Raw genomic sequence first — 19186 nt, 5'->3', positions numbered from 1 at the left:
ATATCACTTTAAGAAAATAATGTTTTAATAATGTGAACAATTCGGTCTCAAGTATTTGTTTTATGTTATTTAATATAATATCTTAGTACTTTATAAATGTCACACCATAGGACACATTTACAGTACTGTTGAGTGAAAAAGTGAAAAAAATATGTGAAGTCATTGACAAAATGAGTGACCACTACTATTTTCTGGAACTGCAGTTTTCATACTCCACAAATATATGTATTTTTTCATAAAAAGTTATGTTTTCCAAAAAAAGTACTTTTTCTTGGTCATTTGTCAACTACCCAATAACCACATGAGAATTCGCACAGGAGAGAGCCCATTCACATGTGGTCAGTGTGAAAAGGGTTTCAGATTTAAAGGGTTAGTTCACCCAAAAATGAAAATTCTGTCATTAATTACTCACCCTCATGTCGTTCGAGACCCGTAAGACCCGTAAGAAGAAGATATTTTAGTTGAAAGCTGATGCTGAGAAAGGCTTCAGACAGGCCTCCATTGGCATTCAGTACATTGACACTTCCAAGATCCATGAAAGGCACTTAAAACGTCGTTACAAAGTCTATCTCACCACAGTGGCTCTACAATAATCTTACGATGCGACGACAATAGTTTTATCTATTATAGTTTTACCCTTTATCCAACTTGTTCTCGACTTCCGTGTATGCCTCCACGACGCATGCGCGAGAATATGACGTAGCGCCGGCGTTCGGGAATCCATGAAATACACACTTAAGCCCCATTTTGAGAACTACGCCGAGACCTAAAGCACGATCAATGTAGAATCCAACAGCTTAGACACGCGCGTCTTCCTCTGCTCGTAAACAAATCGCTTCTGGGTCATATGTCCGAACGCCGGATCTGCATCATATTCTCGCGCATGCGTCGTGGAGGCATACACGGAAGTCGAGAACAAGTTGGATAAAGGTGTTATTTTGATTTTTTTCTGCGCACAAAAACTATTGTCGTCGCATCGTAAGATTATTGTAGAGCCACTGTGGTGAGATAGACTTTGTAACGACGTTTTAAGTGCCTTTCATGGATCTTGGAAGTGTCAATGTACTGAATGCCAATGGAGGCCTATCTGAAGCCTTTCTCAGCCATCAGCTTTCAACTAAAATATCTTCATTTGTGTTCCGAATATGAACGGAGGTCTTACGGGTGTCCAACGACATGAGGGTGAGTAATTAATGACAGAATTTTCATTTTTGGGTGAACTAACCCTTTAAAGATAACCTTGAGGATTCACTGGAGAGAGAACGTGTAGACTTGAAAATTAAACCTTTTCCCTCGTTGTTTAATTCACATGACCAGTTATTTTGCCAAGAGATCTCTTCTGTTTATTTTATGTTTTTTCTCTGGCTGCCTTGTCTTTTGCCATCACGTACAGATATTCCTGAAAAGTCATGCAGATCTGAGGCTCTACAATTTCAAATGGCACCAGAAAATATGTATCTGTGTGAAATTAGGGCTATATTCACATTGCAGCTGAACATGATTTTCCACTCAAAATACAATGTTTTTTGTCTTTTTTTGGGTGAGGCTGTTCACACAAGACCTTTAAATGTGGTTTATATCAGATGCTCATCTACAAGACTCAACCCTAGAATGTTCTTCAGATCTGGCAGTAGCACTTTTAGTATAGCTTAGCATAGATCATTGAATCTGATTAGACCATTAGCATCTCTCTCAATAATATATTGATATTTTTCCTATATAAATCTGGACACTTCTGTAGTTACATCGTGTACTGAGACAGAAGGAAAAGTTGTGTTTTTCTTGGCCAATATGGCTAAGAACCGTACTCTCATTCCTGCGTAATAATTTTACGCAGCACCTGAAAATAGTCCCCAGCACGCTCCCTGTGTAAGCAGGTGGTCACGTTGGTTATGTTGACAGAAGTTAGCCTATTTTCAGGCGCTGTCCGTAGGCCTAGAAAATCGCAACTTTTTGTTCGTAGAAAAAACATTTGTGTGAATCAAGGGAATGATTCATTTAGAAGTCAGGAACAATGCATCACAAATTGTAATACATTTTTTTATAATATTTTTTATGTATGTGCAAAGGTTTAAGTTTTTTTTTAAATTATTGAATGATTGTTCTTGTTTTGCTCATTATTTTTATTTTATCTATGCTATTTTTAAAAAGTGCATAAAAAAAGAATTAAATAAATAATATATATATATATATATATATATATATATATATATATATATATATATATATATATATATATATATATATATATATATATATATATATATATATAAAAAATAAATATACATACAGTGAGGAAAATAAGTATTTGAACACCCTGCTATTTTGCAAGTTCTCCCACTTAGAAATCATGGAGGGGTCTGAAATTGTCATTGTAGGTGCATGTCCACTGTGAGAGACATAATCTAAAAAAAGAAAATCCAGAAATCACAATGTATGATTTTTAAACTATTTATTTGTATGATACAGCTGCAAATAAGTATTTGAACACCTGTCTATCAGCTAGAATTCTGACCCTCAAAGACCTGTTAGTCTGCCTTTAAAATGTCCACCTCCACTCCATTTATTATCCTAAATTAGATGGACCTGTTTGAGGTCGTTAGCTGCATAAAGACACCTGTCCACCCCATACAATCAGTAAGAATCCAACTACTAACATGGCCAAGACCAAAGAGCTGTCCAAAGACACTAGAGACAAAATTGTACACCCCCACAAGGCTGGAAAGGGCTACGGGGAAATTGCTAAGCAGCTTGGTGAAAAAAGGTCCAATGTTGGAGCAATCATTAGAAAATGGAAGAAGCTAAACATAACTGTCAATCTCCCTCGGACTGGGGCTCCATGCAAGATCTCACCTCGTGGGGTCTCAATGATCCTAAGAAAGGTGAGAAATCAGCCCAGAACTACACGGGAGGAGCTGGTCAATGACCTGAAAAGAGCTGGGACCACCGTTTCCAAGGTTACTGTTGGTAATACACTAAGACGTCATGGTTTGAAATCATGCATGGCACGGAAGGTTCCCCTGTTTAAACCAGCACATGTCCAGGCCCGTCTTCAGTTTGCCAATGACCATTTGGATGATCCAGAGGAGTCATGGGAGAAAGTCATGTGGTCAGATGAGACCAAAATAGAACTTTTTGGTCATAATTCCACTAAACGTGTTTGTAGGAAGAAGAATGATGAGTACCATCCCAAGAACACCATCCCTACTGTGAAGCATGGGGGTGGTAGCATTATGCTTTGGGGGTGTTTTTCTGCACATGGGACAGGGCGACTGCACTGTATTAAGGAGAGGATGACCGGGGCCATGTATTGCGAGATTTTGGGGAACAACCTCCTTCCCTCAGTTAGAGCAATGAAGATGGGACGAGGCTGGGTCTTCCAACATGACAATGACCCGAAGCACACAGCCAGGATAACCAAGGAGTGGCTCTGTAAGAAGCATATCAAGGTTCTGGCGTGGCCTAGCCAGTCTCCAGACCTAAACCCAATAGAGAATCTTTGGAGGAGCTCAAACTCTGTGTTTCTCAGCGACAGGCCAGAAACCTGACGGATCTAGAGAAGATCTGTGTGGAGGAGTGGGCCAAAATCCCTCCTGCAGTGTGTGCAAACCTGGTGGAAAACTACAGGAAACGTTTGACCTCTGTAATTGCAAACAAAGGCTACTGTACCAAATATTAACATTGATTTTCTCAGGTGTTCAAATACTTATTTGCAGCTGTATCATACATATAAATAGTTTAAAAAAAGCATACATTGTGATTTCTGGATTTTTTTTTTTAAAGATTATGTCTCTCACAGTGGACATGCACCTACGATGACAATTTCAGACCCCTCCATGATTTCTAAGTGGGAGAACTTGCAAAATAGCAGGGTCCGCAGATAACAGACATCATTTGTCAAAATGAACGAAGATGAGAGAGGTGGAGTCCAAGAAGATGCAGAAGATGAGGAGGGATATGGGGATCAGGCAGGGGCGGCAGAAGAAGATGATTATGTGGATCACCTTTACAAAAATAACCTACTGGAATCCTGAGATTTTTTCTGCAGGATTTTTGAAGGTATCCTGTAGGAATGATGAAATCCTCCAGGAAATTCCTACAGGTTTTAGAATGAAGCCTTCAGTACAACAGAAACATGCAGGAGCATCCAGCACAACTGCAACACAAGTGAAAAATCCTGCAGGACTGCTGTCCAGCACAAGTGAAAATTAATACAAATACTTACAAAATAATTAAATACACTGTATACAATATTTATTTAATTACATTCAAGCATATTTCATGGAACTATTTTGATAAATTAGGCCCACAAATGCTTTTAAAAGGCCATCAGCTTTGTCAATGTTTTGGGGGAAAATTGAATCTTGAACAAGAATGTATCTGGCCTGTACTAGAAGTAGTAAATGGTCAAGATATTTTCGGGGTAAAATGACAAACAAACAGGGAAGGCTGTAAAATAGGAGGAAGTGTCTGTATTCAGAAGCTTTCCAATATTTAAGCAAAGAAAAGAAACAGGGATACTTTCAGGTGTATCCAGTATGGCAGTGACTGTTGCTCTTTTCTGAAGTCCATAAAAGTGCATCTATCCATCATAACTGGTCCATAAAGTACAATTTATAACTTCCAACTTACAGAAAAAGTGAAGAAAAAAAACCTCTCACAGTTCAAAATGCTTTCGCTACATCAGACGAGCGTAACTGGTGTGCAATGTCTTCAGGCTTAGTGTAAGCATTTTGAACTGTGAGATTCCGTAATTTGAATACAGAAGATGAATTACTGTTTATTTCCAAGTCATTTTACTGTTTAGTTTTGAGAAAAATAAAAGCAAAATCACCCCCAAAAAGTCCATTCTTACACTGCATTTATTCATGAAAAAAAATCTAATAATTTGCATAGTGTTGCACGGTTATACAAAAATGTCTTGTTTTATTTTTGTAAGACCCTAAATAAATAGGGATCTGGATTTCACTCCTTTACTTATATAAATTACAAATAAAAAATGAATATAAAATAAATAAAATGCAAGGTTAAAATACAGCAGTGGTACGTTTAAATTAAAACGTCAAATAATTTAAAATACTAAAATAAAAAATAAAGCTTCTTCTTATTGCATTTGGTGTTCCCCACTGTGGTGTTTCTCATGTAGTGTCCAGTCCACTATGTCATCAGTGGCATTTGAAACATTGCCAGACCTGATCATTTCCCATTACAGTTCTGGATGTATCTGCACATGTAGGATGATAACACTCTTGGCATTCAGAGCACTGGACCATGAGCTCCTTGTTATGGGCTGTTCTGCAAACACAGTAAACTGGTTCTGCAGTTTTGGTCATGTTTGCCTCAGCTTCACTCATGGAAAGTGTGATGCTGTTTTTATTTTAATGAAGCATACAGTTGTGCCCTTAGCCTACCTTCATTAAATATGCATAGCTTTGGTGGATGGCCCTTGCATAGAGCATATGTAAATGCTATTGAGAACTTTTGCTTAGATTTGATTGCCTGACTGTGGCCTTACCGGCGAGGACAGTGTCTGTAGGGTTCTCGGGTCCAGAGGGCGCTTTTACTGTCATACACAGAGAGCTGATTCATCACAAAATAAACTGCTAACCTTGATCCAGTGATTTTGCTGAATGTTCAATATCTGTTTGTTCAGAGTTCCCACAATCCCTCCATTAGCAATAGCACTAAAGGACAGAACTGACTGAAACCCATCAATGTCCATGTTGTCCTTTGCTGTGAGGAAGCTGGCCAGGTCAATGGAATCACAGGTCAGCCAGTAATCCTGGTGAAGGACTTGTTGCAGCATCTTTACTTTTGGTGGCCTGGATAGTCTTCTAGGAGCAGTTCTGTCTGATGGACTTGAGTTGTTCCAGATTGGCCCCTCGATTTTCGATCTTCTTCTCCTGATATTCTGCACTGGAGTTTTCTATAAATACAGAAGATACAATTTATGCCACTTAAAATTTTAACTTTATGCTATGTAAACATAAAATGTTATTAATGTTGTGTGTAATCTTAGTCTATTAAGTTTCTTTTTAATGGGGGACCTTCTAGAAAACCACAAGATAAATGCGAGGGCCCAGATTTTTTTTAAAAAGAATTATGAATACTTCAAACTGGAGATTTGATAACACCTGAAAACTGGCCATATCCCTCAGGGCCAGCCAGATTATGTCCAAATATAATGTTGTGTTAGGGCAAACAGAACCCAGTAGTCATTTACAACTTACCATTAACATAAATATTCCACAGTCTCTAATCTCGACTCTTCTGTTTTGAAAACTTAATGTATGACACTATATATTGGAGCTGATGCTATTTATAAATATAAAATATGGTACAAAAGACGTGGTTTATTTAAATTAAATGAATTTAACTACAGTAGGTAACATTATATTGTTGTTCGCTGATATTAAAGTTAATAAACCTATCGAGACTTATTGAAGATCTGGGTTTCTTTACACTGATCATAAAGACTATACATTTACTAATTTGAGCAATGCAGACGTCAGACCTTCGTTCAGCTTCAGAACACAAATTATGATATTTTTGATGAAATCCCAGAGCTCACTGACCTCTCCATAGACAGCAATTTAACACTTTGATTTACCAGAAAGGTTGTAAAAACTTTTTTTTAAATAGTCCATGTGACTCCAGTGGTTCAACCTTCATGTTATGAAGTGACAAGAATACTTCTCATGCGCAAACAAATAAACAAAAATAATGACTTTATTCAACAATGTCTTCTCTTCTCTATCACTCAAAAATTATTGGGATTTTATATTACATATTTATTATTTAATAATATATTTATCATTAAGAATATATCTAGATGTAAATCTATATATCTAGATATAGATCATTTATATAAATAAGAAAAATAGATAAATAATTGATTCCCCTAAACGAAACAGTTTTAACTTTTAGACAAAGTCTCTCAGTCTTTACTAGTTTCATATTTTCAGCACATCATTGAACAACATGTATTTCAGCAATACATTCAACTCTGAATTTCTGTCATCTCTTGTATTATTTGTATGTGTGCACTTCTGTGAATGTAGACTGGAGTGTGTGAACGGGACTTTTATTTTGGTGTGGTGGTGTGACGTCATAAGTCCGCGCCACGCTCCTGCATCTGTTGTGACTCGGCTGAAGAAAGGTTTGTGTTTTAAGCGTTTAAAGTGTTTAAACAATAGAAACAATCTTCAAAGTTTTACAGGCGACACAGATTGAATGATGTATTATTAAATGTAACATTGCATTGCATTATCTAACACTTATTAACGTTGTGTGAGTAAAGTAACAGAATAAACTCATGAGTAACAGAAGCAGCTTCATCATATAAACATGAGTTCAGTCTCTGGCGAGTAGAGATGAGAGATTGAGTAATTGCTTTGGAAAATGATTCAGTGATTCAAAGCGCTCTATTTCTATCTCTATTTCTACAATCATTAAATAAAATAATTTTTATATATGTATGTTTGTTTATATATAAAATTTCTACAATCATTAAATATATACAAATTTTATTTTATTTAATGATTGTAGAAATAGAGATAGAAATCACTGAATCATTTTCCAAAGCAATTACTCAATCTCTCATCTCTACTCGCCAGAGAATATACACACACACACACACACACATATTGATTATAATTATATGAATTATATATATATATTGAGTGTTACTGAGACTGTGCTGATGCTGATTGAGACACTCAAAGATTTAATGTGGATTTATTTTTCTTTCTGTTAATTATTCTCATCTTAAACAGGACAAACACACAGAAAAACTCCTGGAGAAGCGATTGAGATCATTAATAAAGATGGTGTTTATTAAAGAGGAGAGTGAAGACCTGAAGATTGAAAATGTATTCAGTTTGAAACATGAAGAAACTGAGGAACACACAGAGAAAGAGGAGAGTGAAGAAATGAAGATTGAAGAAACATTGAGAGTGAAACATGAAGAAACTGAGGAACAAACAGAGAAAGAGGAGAGAGAAGACATGAAGATTGAAGAAACATTGAGAGTGAAAGATGAAGAAACTGAGGAACAAACAGAGAAAGAGGAGAGAGAAGACGTGAAGATTGAAGAAACATTGAGAGTGAAACATGAAGAAACTGAGGAACAAACAGGTTGGTTTCATTCTCAAATCTCTGTCGATCGCACTATAACGGCTGCACTGCTTGCTTTCTGTAGTCTAAACCAGTGTTTCCCAACCTTTTTTCAGTCATGGCACCCTTTGAAAATGTTCTCCATTTTGTGGCCCCCCCTCGCATACGTTACGCTAGGGGTGTAACGGTACAGTTTGCTCACGGTTCGGTTTGTGTCACGGTTTTAGGCTCACGGTTTCGGTACGGTTCAGTATTTGCTATGTTCAGTGAAAAAAGCACTACTGTCAAATAAAAATAAAGAAAATAATAAGAACAAATTATTTAAATACAAGCAGCAGCACAAATAAATACTATTGAGCAAAGATAGGCCTACTAATAAAATAAACAACGCTTTTCAGGTTTTTCAGGTACGTCTAACATTAGTTTTCAGGTACAGAAATTGATCAAATGTAAAATAACATTGCATATTTGACTGTATACATTAAAGATTAATTATTTTTAAACTTACAAAAGCTATTCAATCAAGAGCAGTGAATGATGTCCTTGTCTTTTGACATTAAACAGACAGCAGTAAAGGCTACTGCCCCTTTAAGACCTAATGCTACTGCCCCTTTAATACCTAAAGCTCGGATATGCGTCGTCTATATACAGACTATGTCTGCTAGAATACTCAAGATGGACATGTTGACATGCTCTTGAACAGACAAACTCACACTAAAAGTAAGACTTGAAAGAGAACTCAATATGTGCGCGCTGTGAGAGGTGTGCGTGCTTTCGGGTGAGTGCACAGAGACACATTTTCTCACAGCGTCTCGTCAGACGGCACCCCGGTTGGGAAACACAGGTCTAAAAAACATTCACAGTTTCAACCGAAAGTGCACATGAAGTGTGCTATTTGGGACAGGGCCTTTGTTGCTTCACAAGCCACTTGTACAATTTCTGTGATTAAATCTGCCATGATCAAACCTGAACTTCAACAAATGCAACGCGGATCTCCACCTTTACTGTTTGCAGAGTAAATGCACCAATGCAACCTATGTGACAATTCAATCTAACAGACAATAGCCTTCGCGCACGCGTCTCATAAATGAACTGAAGATGGAAAATATATTTGAGTATTAATTGCCTTTTTTACAGTGAATATCGTTTTGTATAAATTGTATCTTAATTTTAATCAATGTTTTTAATATATTTGATATAATATAACAGACTGGTATAATAAATATATTAGTATATTTGGTACCAATATAGCAGACAATAGCCTTAGCGCTCATGCATTTCACGTGTTTCTGACTGAAGCTCGAAATGATATTTGAGGATTTTGTGTATTTGATCGTTTACAAATGATTCAGAAAATGTTTGCCTTTGAAATGACTGGGGAAAAGTGTCCCTAAAGTCACCAGATACTATTTGAAATCATAATTGCTTTGCATTATGTTGTTTTAAATCCCACATATTTTACTTATAACATTCATCATTACCAATTATTCAGTTATTTGTATTTATTGAATATCGAATTGGGTTCAGTGTCACAATATTACAGTTTTTTTAGCTCTTCTTTCAAAAAATCTTGAAATCTTGTTTCTTTTTTGGCAGATAATTTAGCTTGCTTTAAGTAAAAACTTTAAGTAAAAATATTTAGATTTTCCCCCCAGAAAACTATTTTTTTTACTGTTACTGTACTTTTATAGTAAACCTAAAATCTAGTAGGCCTACCTGAAGCTCAGTTATTATTAGGGGTGCACCGATCCGACTTTTTCAGTCCCGATACCGATGCCTGGGCTTTGTGTATCTGTCGATACCCGATACCGATCCGATACTATTGTTGAATTAATAATAAACTGTATATCTTCCACCTTATACCTTCCTTTAAGAGACTAAAGGCACCAGACTTTACTAACTAATCATAACTAAGACAAAATAACAGATGTGTGTAAAGTGTTTAATTCTTATTTATTTAAAAAACAATTGTGCATTCAAATCTAAAATAGAATGTAATCAAACTTCTTTAAAAAAATAAAATGTAGCAGTGGAAACAAAAAACAGTCAAACATACAATAGTAATCTGACAGTTGCCAAACATTTTTTACACTACAGATCATTGTTGTGTTATATAATCATATCAATATTAAAAAGTAGCATTACAAATTAACAAATAGTCTAATTTTCTGCCATATGCAATTTAATAAAAATTATCAGCTAGCTAATAACTTTGTTCTGGTTTCACCTCACTCCTGTCTAAATGATTGTTGGCCTATTTATTTTACTACACATTGTCAACAGAAATAAGCTGAAATACTGTTGATAATTAAAAGTAATTCTTGCTTAATTGGGTAAGCACACTTGTGTTCTCATTTCAGATGCGTTCTGAGTAAATTAATAAACTGATTCATGAGTTCAGTGTTGGACAGATCAGTTCTTCTAACCAGTCGTTAAAATGATTCGGTTCAAAGGAGTCATCAGGTGGCGAATCGGACATTAGCAGACGCGTTGTGTGCGAATCCCGTCTGTTAGAACATCGCGAAAGATGTCAACACACAGAAAACACTTCATAACTGGATATGATTTGTCTCCCGTTTATTGAAAGTATGCTTTATGTCAGCTGGTCAGAGAAGAGTCAAGGTTTTTTGAGCTCAATTCACAACCAGCGATAATTCAAGGATTATCCGAATGTGTCACGTGCAACATGGTTTCGGTTCAGTTTCGACCTTTTGATTTGGATTAATGTGTGAAATATGAGAGAGCTAACAGCTAACACTGATTATTCTGAAGACCCAGAGAGTGTGCGCGGGGGAGGAGCTCTCATCGTTCTCTCTGTCACTCAGTCACAAGCGCAGCATCTATTCTACATGGATTCACCTGGATCGGCTTGTGGATCTATTCATTTTTCCGATCCCCGATCCAGCTATTTTGTCAGTATCGCGGCCGATATCCGATCCTAATATCGGATCGGTGCACCCCTAGTTATTATGCAGCTCATTATTATGCAGGTCTTTTGTTTCTCAGGAGTGATCACATTATTATTCATGGATCGTTCACGCCTCCTCGCATATCGGCCTCAGTAAAGAAAAAGTGTTTTACCAATTGTAAATGAAAATATTGTTGTATGTGAATGTGTCGGCTCAATGATTCTCACATCAGTTTGAAGCAAAAACTCTAGGCAAATACACCCATTAGTCAAAAGTCTTGTGAACACATATCTATTGCTTGTTTTGAGGCCTTAATTAAAAAAATGTTTTGTTTTTTTCAGAAAACATGCTTGCATTTTTGAGAGAAAAATGTTTATGCATGTACATTCATTTTGCTCTCATATTATGATAGCCCAGTTTTTGCTGAATACAGTGTAATTACACTTTTGCCATTAATATGTTTATAAGCATCTGAAAAAACACAAATGTAAGAGCATGTCAAAACTTCTAAAGAGCCCCAAAACAGCTCATACGTCTAGGGATTAAAGGGTCATGAAACACCCTGTTTTAGCAGCCGTCAGTTCTCACCACAGTTTTGAAAAATGCTATAAAAGTGGGCGTGGTTAATGCTGCCTTCACGTGCTATCGGAATTATCGTAAATACGAGTTTCCTAGGTAAAAATTGCACATGAACGCCTTCTGATGTCGTGTTTACCACTGGGAAGTTCGGAAATAATTCTGATACCCCAATTCCAGAGATGGGCGTGTCATAAGCTTTAAACATGGTGGCGGGGAGAACTAGACTGCTGTGGCAGGTGTGGTTTTATTGTTTTTTTTCTCCAAAACAGCTAGGTCGTCTTGTCTTGACATTAACGTAGTACATATTTAAATGTAAGAGTAATCATATGAAGTGTATTGTATGTTTGGTACACAGCGAAAATAGCCTGCATTTGACTGAAATTACAGAATCAGCAGAAAGCGGACTATCTGGAATGTTTACATGGTTGTCGGTGCTTTGGAGACTACAAATGATGATGGTTTTAATAAGATTTTCCCAATAAATAGGCAAGAATAACCTGGTGTCCACCATGATTCCTGTTCACTCCGACAACAAAGCACTTGAATGCAACAAGCTTGTAATCACAACTTCTAAAGTGGGAATTAGGAAATTTCTGATAGCACGTTAAGGCAGCATAAGCTGCGGAGTGGAGGGGGTGAGGGGAGACTGACTGACTGACAACAACACAACAACGGCTTCTGATTCAGAGTTTTATCAGTAAAAGCATCAACGCTTCCCAAAAAATTGCACGCTGCAAAATATCATTACGTAACACAATTTACACATGGTTTAGTAAGCTCACCTTAAATAACACAAATACATAAAATACATATCCTATGACAGCTGTCATTTATTGCACAAATAAATGCACAGCCATTCGCATGTTCTCTCTATAGGAAATATATACGAACACGCTGATGCATCACTGATAACTTTTGAGGCTAATTTTGCAGTGTTTTATGAGCCGTTTGATCGGTTAATGGGCCGTAAAGAGAGGTTACACTCACAGTGTGGATGAATCGCGTTTGTGTGAAGACTCTGGATCTACTGAAGAGAACTTATGCGACGCAGAAACTAATACAAAGCAAAAATAATCACGCGTTTTTGATCCATTAAAGCATCTCTCACTTACGATCTCACTTACGAATGCGATCTCACTCTTTGAAGCGCTTGTCAAGCAACGCGTGCTGCTGTGTTAAGCGAGGCATTTTCTCATAGGATAAGGACACGCAGACTTGTGAATAATTAAGCAAGACGTCTTCTCATAGGATAAGTACACGCAGACTCATGAATAATTGAGACATCGATGAGTCATCGCTGTACTATAGTACGACAAAGTGTCACATTCTGTGATGTTGATACAAAGATGAATTTAAACCCAGAAGTTGAATATAGTGCATTTTTTTTTAAAAGGGTTAGTTCACCCAAAAATGAAAATTCTCTCATTAATTACTCACCCTCATGTCTTTCGACACCCGTAAGACCTCCGTTCATATTCGGAACACAAATGAAGATATTTTAGTTGAAAGCTGATGGCTGAGAAAGGCCTTCAGATAGGCCTCCATTGGCATTCAGTACATTTATACTCCCAAGACCCATAAAAGGCACTTAAAACGTTGTTACAAAGTCCATTTCACCACAGTGGCTCTACAATAATTTTACGATGCGACGACAATAGTTTTTGTCCGCAAAAAAAAATCAAAATAACACCTTTATCCAACTTGTTATTGTCTTCCGTGTGTGTCTCTACGACGCATGCGTGAGATTATGACGTAGCGCCGGGGTTCGGGAATCCATGAAATGCACACTTAAGCCCCATTAAGCCCCACGCAGAGACCTAAAGCACGATCAATGTAGAATTCAACAGCTTAGATACGCGCGTCTTCCTCTGCTTGTAAACAAATCGCTTCTGGGTCATGTGTCCGAACGCCGGATCTGCGTCATATTCTCACGCATGCGTCGTGGAGGCACACACGGAAGACAAGAACAAGTTGGATAAAGGTGTTATTTTGATTTTTTTTTGCCCACAAAAACTATTGTCGTCGTAACGTAAAATTATTGTAGAGCCACTGTGGTGAGATGGACTTTGTAACAACGTTTTAAGTGCCTTTTATGCGTCTTGGGAGTGTAAATGTACTGAATGCCAATGGAGGCCTGTGTGAAGCCTTTCTCAGCCATCAGCTTTCAACAAAAATATCTTCATTTGTGTTCCGAATATGAACGGAGGTCTTACTGTCGAACGACATGAGGGTGAGTAATTAATGACATAATTTTCATTTGTGGGTGAACTGACCCTTTAAATTAACTAGTTTTCTCCTACAATCAAAATGAATGGATGGTAACATTGACTTCTATGATGCTCAACACTCATAACTCTGTTAAAATCTCAGAAAATTTGGTTTAGGGTTTTATGAACCTTTAAGGACAAAGGCAGCAAATGCTGTCCTGTGCATTTCTCTCTGAAAATCTTGGGTTGTTCCAGACATTGTTCAGAAGAACAGCGTACTTTGATTAAAAAGTTGATTAGAGCAGGGGTTTACAAACCTGTCCTGGAGGACCCCCAACACTGCACATTTTGTATATCTCCCTCATCTAACACACCTGATTCAACTCATGAGCTCATTATTAGAGACTGCAAGACCTGAAGTGGGTGTGTCAAATATGGGAGACATACAAAATGTGCAGGGCTGGGGGTCCTCCGGGACAGGTTTGAAAACCACTGGATTAGAGACAGGAAAACAAATAAAGAAGTGCAGAAAATGATAGGCTGCTCAGCTAAAATGATATCAAATGCTTTAAAATGGCAACCAAAACCAGAAAGACGTGGAAGAAAACGGAAAACAACCATTTGAATGGATCGAAGAATAGCCAAAATGGCAAAGATCAGCTCCAGGGAGATCAAAGAAAGTCTAAAGTTACCTGTGAGTACTGTAAATATTAGACCACGCCTACGTGAAGCCAAGCTATCGGCAAGAAGCCCCCGCAAAGTCCCATTGTTGAAAAAACTACATGTGCTGAAGAGATTACAATTTGCAAAGAACACATTGACTGGCCTAAAGAGAAATGGCGCAATTTTGTGGACCGATGAAAGCAAGATTGTTATTTTTTAGGTCTAGGGGCCGCAGACAGTTTGTCAGACGACTCCCAAACACTGAATTCAAGCCATAGTAGACAGTGAAGCATGGTGGCGCAAGCATCATGATATGGGGATGTTTCTCATACTATGGTGTTGGCAGGGGCGCCGCTAGCAGTTTTGGGCCCTATGAAAGAATTTGATGTTGGACCCTCTACCACACCAACCTAGCTATCCAAAATCTTTGTCTGCAATTTAATAATACTGACCAATTAAGCTCCGCTCGCTCTACCCAGAATGCCCCGATTGGCTGATGAAACATTGATTAAAATTAAGAAACAATTTATACAAAACAAAACTTAATGAAGTGGTCACAATCATGTCTGATCAACTCCATTCATCTTATGATGTGTCCTATCTCATGCTGCTGTTGTGAACTTCAGTTGTTTGTTGAAGAATAGACCAGGAGACGTCGGATCAAGACAGAATTATTCTTTTATTCTCATACTATTCACTTTTCATAATCGTCATAGATCGACAGATTGACAACATAGACAACATAAAAACAACATTATAATATTTAAACATAAATATAAAAATAAATACCTTAATGGCTGCAACAATTATAGCACAGAGAATTTTCATGTCGGAGTGGGATTTGAATGAACGTAGTTTTACCGGTGAGTGTGAGCGGTTCATGAGTGGAGCGTTTAGCTGGATTTTGCCGGAAATGCACCATCATTTTTTTATATTTGCAACTCTTTGGTAGATTATACATTTATAATACATTACTACTAGTACTGTTAATACTAATAAAACTGATCTCTGGAAGCCCCAAAAGTGTGTGGGCCCTTAGAATCGTCCTAATCCCCCCCCCCCCCTAGCTGCGCCCCTGGGTGTTGGGCCTATTTATCGCATTCCAGGGATCATGGATCAGTTTGAGTAAAATACTTAAAGAGGTAATTTTGCCTTATGCCGAAGAGGAAATGCCCTTGAAATGGGTGTTTCAACAAGACAACGACCCCAAACACACCAGTAAGCGAGCAGCATCTTGGTTCCAGACCAACAAGATTAACGTTACGGAGAGGCCAGCCCATTAGAAAACTTGGGGACATCAAAAATGCTGTTTCTGAGGCCAAACCAAGAAATGCAGAGGAATTGTGGCATGTAGTGCAATCATCTGGGCTGGAAAACCTGATCACAGATGCCAGAAGTTGGTCAAGTCCATGCAACACAGATGTGAAGCAGTTCTCAGAAACCGCGGTTATTAGACTAAATATTAGTCCAGTGATTGACAAAGCGAAATCTTCAAGCATTTTTCAGTATATACAGGAAATGTTTGACTTTGTATAGAAAAATGCAGACACTGCTATTTTTTGAACAGCCTAATATTACTTTTTCTTCACTTTCTCTAAAGTAATTAGATACATTTTTCTTCATGTTTTGATTTAGAACAGAATGTGCAGTGTTCCCAATGCATTTGCGTGTATTGAAATAAAAGTTATTATAAGGATTTTGAGCTTTACTCACTTTTTTAATCACACTGCTATTATTTTGAACACAACTGTAAAACAAACGTCAGCAGTTGTTTTAGGACACATGCTGAAAGTTACTGCAGAAACAAGGTTGTGATGTTGCAAAGAGCAGAAAATGACAATATAACTGAGGCATGTTTTGAAACCAGTGGAGACGACAGCACAGACACCGCTCATATTAGGGCCCTATGAAATGGTTTAGTTGTTCCCCAAGTTTTTTTCTGTTTTAATTTTTCTGGATTTAGATTTTTTAAACTCCCATTTTAATGGTTACATCAAATTTTAGTATTTTTTTTTAAATAAATTATTATTTTTTATTTTAATTTTAATTTCAGGGCCATGAAAAACATTTCCCCCCTCCAATTCCTTTTTTTATTCTGGATTCCATTTTAATGGTTTAATTACATTTTAATAGTCAATGATTTAACAATCAGTGATTTTAAGAATAATACTAATAATTTTACATTTATATAGCGCTTTTCTGGGTACTCAAAGTGCTTTACATAGAAGGGGGGGGGGGGGTCTTCTCAACCAACCCCAATGTGTAGCACCACCTGGATGATGAGACGGCAGCCATATTGAGCCAGAATGCCCACCACACACCAGCTGATTGGTTAAGAGGAGATAGACCGATGAAGCCAATCAGCATATCGCTATATGGGGATGTTTAGGAGGCCATGATGGACAGGGGCCAATGGGTAAATTTGGCCAGGATGCCGGGGTTACAACCCTACTCTTTTACTCTTTTTGAGAGACTCTTCTCTTTGAGAGGTCTCTCATCCGAAGGATCCATTTCAATCTATTTTTTTTCCTTCAGATATTGTGTTTGTGTATTTTTATCAGAAATGTGGTTGTGTATTTACATTTTTCTGACAATCAAATGAAGGCATAAAACATTAATTAAATTTTTTTTTTAATCATATGAAATTAAAAATCATCAAAACATAAAAGTTAAAACATGCAGGTAAATTTTGATTTGTCTTTTTTCCCTTAGACCTGATGTCACTGAAAGAGGATAGTCAAGATCTGCATGGAAGGAAAGAGAAAGATCAATATGGAGATCATGATTTCATAACTGAAGAAACAGCTTTTAGTTGCTCACAGACTGAAAAAAATTCTTCACGAGAAAAAGCTCAAAAGACAGAAGCTTATTTCACATGCCAACAATGTGGAAAGAGTTTCAGACATAATTTTCATAATAGACACAAAATTTTCAAGACCACATAAGCACTCACACTGGAGAGAAGCCTTATACCTGCAGGTGGTGTAGAAAGAGTTTCACTTTTAAAGGACACTTTCAAGACCACATAAGAGCCCACATTGGAGAGAAGCCTTTCACCTGCCAACAGTGTGGAAAGAGGTTCACTCTTAAAGGAAACTTTAATAGACACTTAAGAACTTGCGCTGGAGAGACGGCTTATACCTGCAGATGGTGTGGAAAGAGGTTCAATCGAAAAAGACACTTTCAAGACCACATAAGAATCCACACTGGAGAGAAGCCTTACACCTGCCAACAGTGTGGAAAGAGTTTTAACAGAAAAGTAAGCCTTAACAGGCACATGATAATTCACACTGGAGAGAAGCCGTTCTCCTGCCCACAGTGTGGAAAGAGTTTTGCTGAAAAAGTAGGCCTTAACAGACACATGAGAGTTCACACTGGAGAGAAGCCTTACACCTGCCAACAGTGTGGAAAAGATTTCAAACAAAAAGGAAGTCTTGATTGCCACATGAGAATTCACACTGGAGAGAAGCCGTTCATTTGTGATCTCTGTGGAGAGAGTTTCAGATATAAAGAAACCTTTATGCACCACATGAGGATTCACTTATGAGAGAAGGATTTTATATGTCATCAGTCTGGAATGAGTTACAGACAGAAAAACCTTGGGTTTATGTAATAACTTAGAATCATTTCATGTGGCATCACTGGAAAGACTTGCAGAAACAAAGCCAACCCTGAGGTTCACATGAGTTTAGATTATAGAGATGCCTTTCACCAGCCCTCAAGGCCCTGAAATACTGAAATATGGCAAAGTTATTTTGTCATATTTTATCGGTCTTTGGTTAGGGGCAGCGCACTGGTGAATATCCCGTGTGGCAGTTGAATATGTGCTGTGCATTTTCCTTTCAGTAACAAAATAAATACGGTGAGAAAACTGCATTGGAGATGACAGGTTTTCCACCTGTCCAGCTCCTCAAGACCTCTAGGCTTTCACACAAAAGTAGATAGGATGCAGTTTTGAACTTGTGTTTGATTTTTGAATGCTTCAACTGTCCAAAGCATGAGATCAGCAATAAAGAATTTAGAAACTAAAGATCATTTCTGCTGTCCTTGAGCGTTCTTTAGAGCATTTGCAGTACATTCGCGGCAGACACAAGTGCCATTACGTACTGAAGCTTTGGTAACAAAACCAACGGTTCAAAAACAAAAATATCAAAGTGAGGTGAGCAACGCTATGCATTTTGCCACACTCTCGCTCGCCGTTGTTACCAAGCAACAGGGTAAACAGCTGCTGCTTTGATGACACAAACGCACCCCGGTTCGGACCCAAATAATATAATATGAACACAGTCCAGCAGGGGCAGGGGGAGGGGGGAGCAATCGAACTCGGGTTCAGCCCAGGCAATCGAACCAAGTGTGAAAGCACCATAAAAGTGGCTGCCCTCAAAGGGCCGGGTGTAACTGTAAGACTGTATAAATGATACTACTCCTCAACATATAGTCTCTTTACTTGATTATTATTTAAGTTACAAATATTGTATTCATTTTCATAGATGTAACAATATGTTATTGTTCTGTGATATTATAACAAAACCTTTTAACCCCTTGCCTGTCAGCCCCCATTTTGGCAAGTGGGGCCATTTGACATAACCATAGTAAAAAGGCTGCTGCTATATTTAGAAAGCCAACACTTGAGAGTTTGCAGCTGAATACTCAGAATTGCTCAGACTGTTATTAATATGGAGATATATAGGCTCAAACATAAAAACAAAAAAT

At 37.6% G+C, this 19186-nt stretch overlaps 1 protein-coding gene across 1 annotated transcript; it reads left to right on the top strand.

Annotated features, from left to right (window-relative positions):
* The first annotated feature begins 7781 nt into the window (after positions 1-7781).
* On the top strand, positions 7782-18507 carry LOC307129958 (uncharacterized protein). Its single transcript, XM_079822779.1, has 2 exons — positions 7782-8136; positions 17186-18507. The coding sequence occupies exons 1-2, from the start codon at positions 7827-7829 to the stop codon at positions 17416-17418; spliced, it is 543 nt and encodes a 180-aa protein (XP_079678905.1). The 5' UTR covers positions 7782-7826; the 3' UTR covers positions 17419-18507.
* The last annotated feature ends 679 nt before the right edge of the window (positions 18508-19186 follow it).

This window comes from Gobio gobio (genome assembly GCF_949357685.1).
Source record: "Gobio gobio genome assembly, chromosome: 1".
Taxonomy (NCBI): Eukaryota; Metazoa; Chordata; class Actinopteri; order Cypriniformes; family Gobionidae; genus Gobio; species Gobio gobio.
The sequence above is the reverse complement of the archived record's forward strand: the minus strand, read 5'-3'. Positions and strand labels throughout refer to the sequence as shown.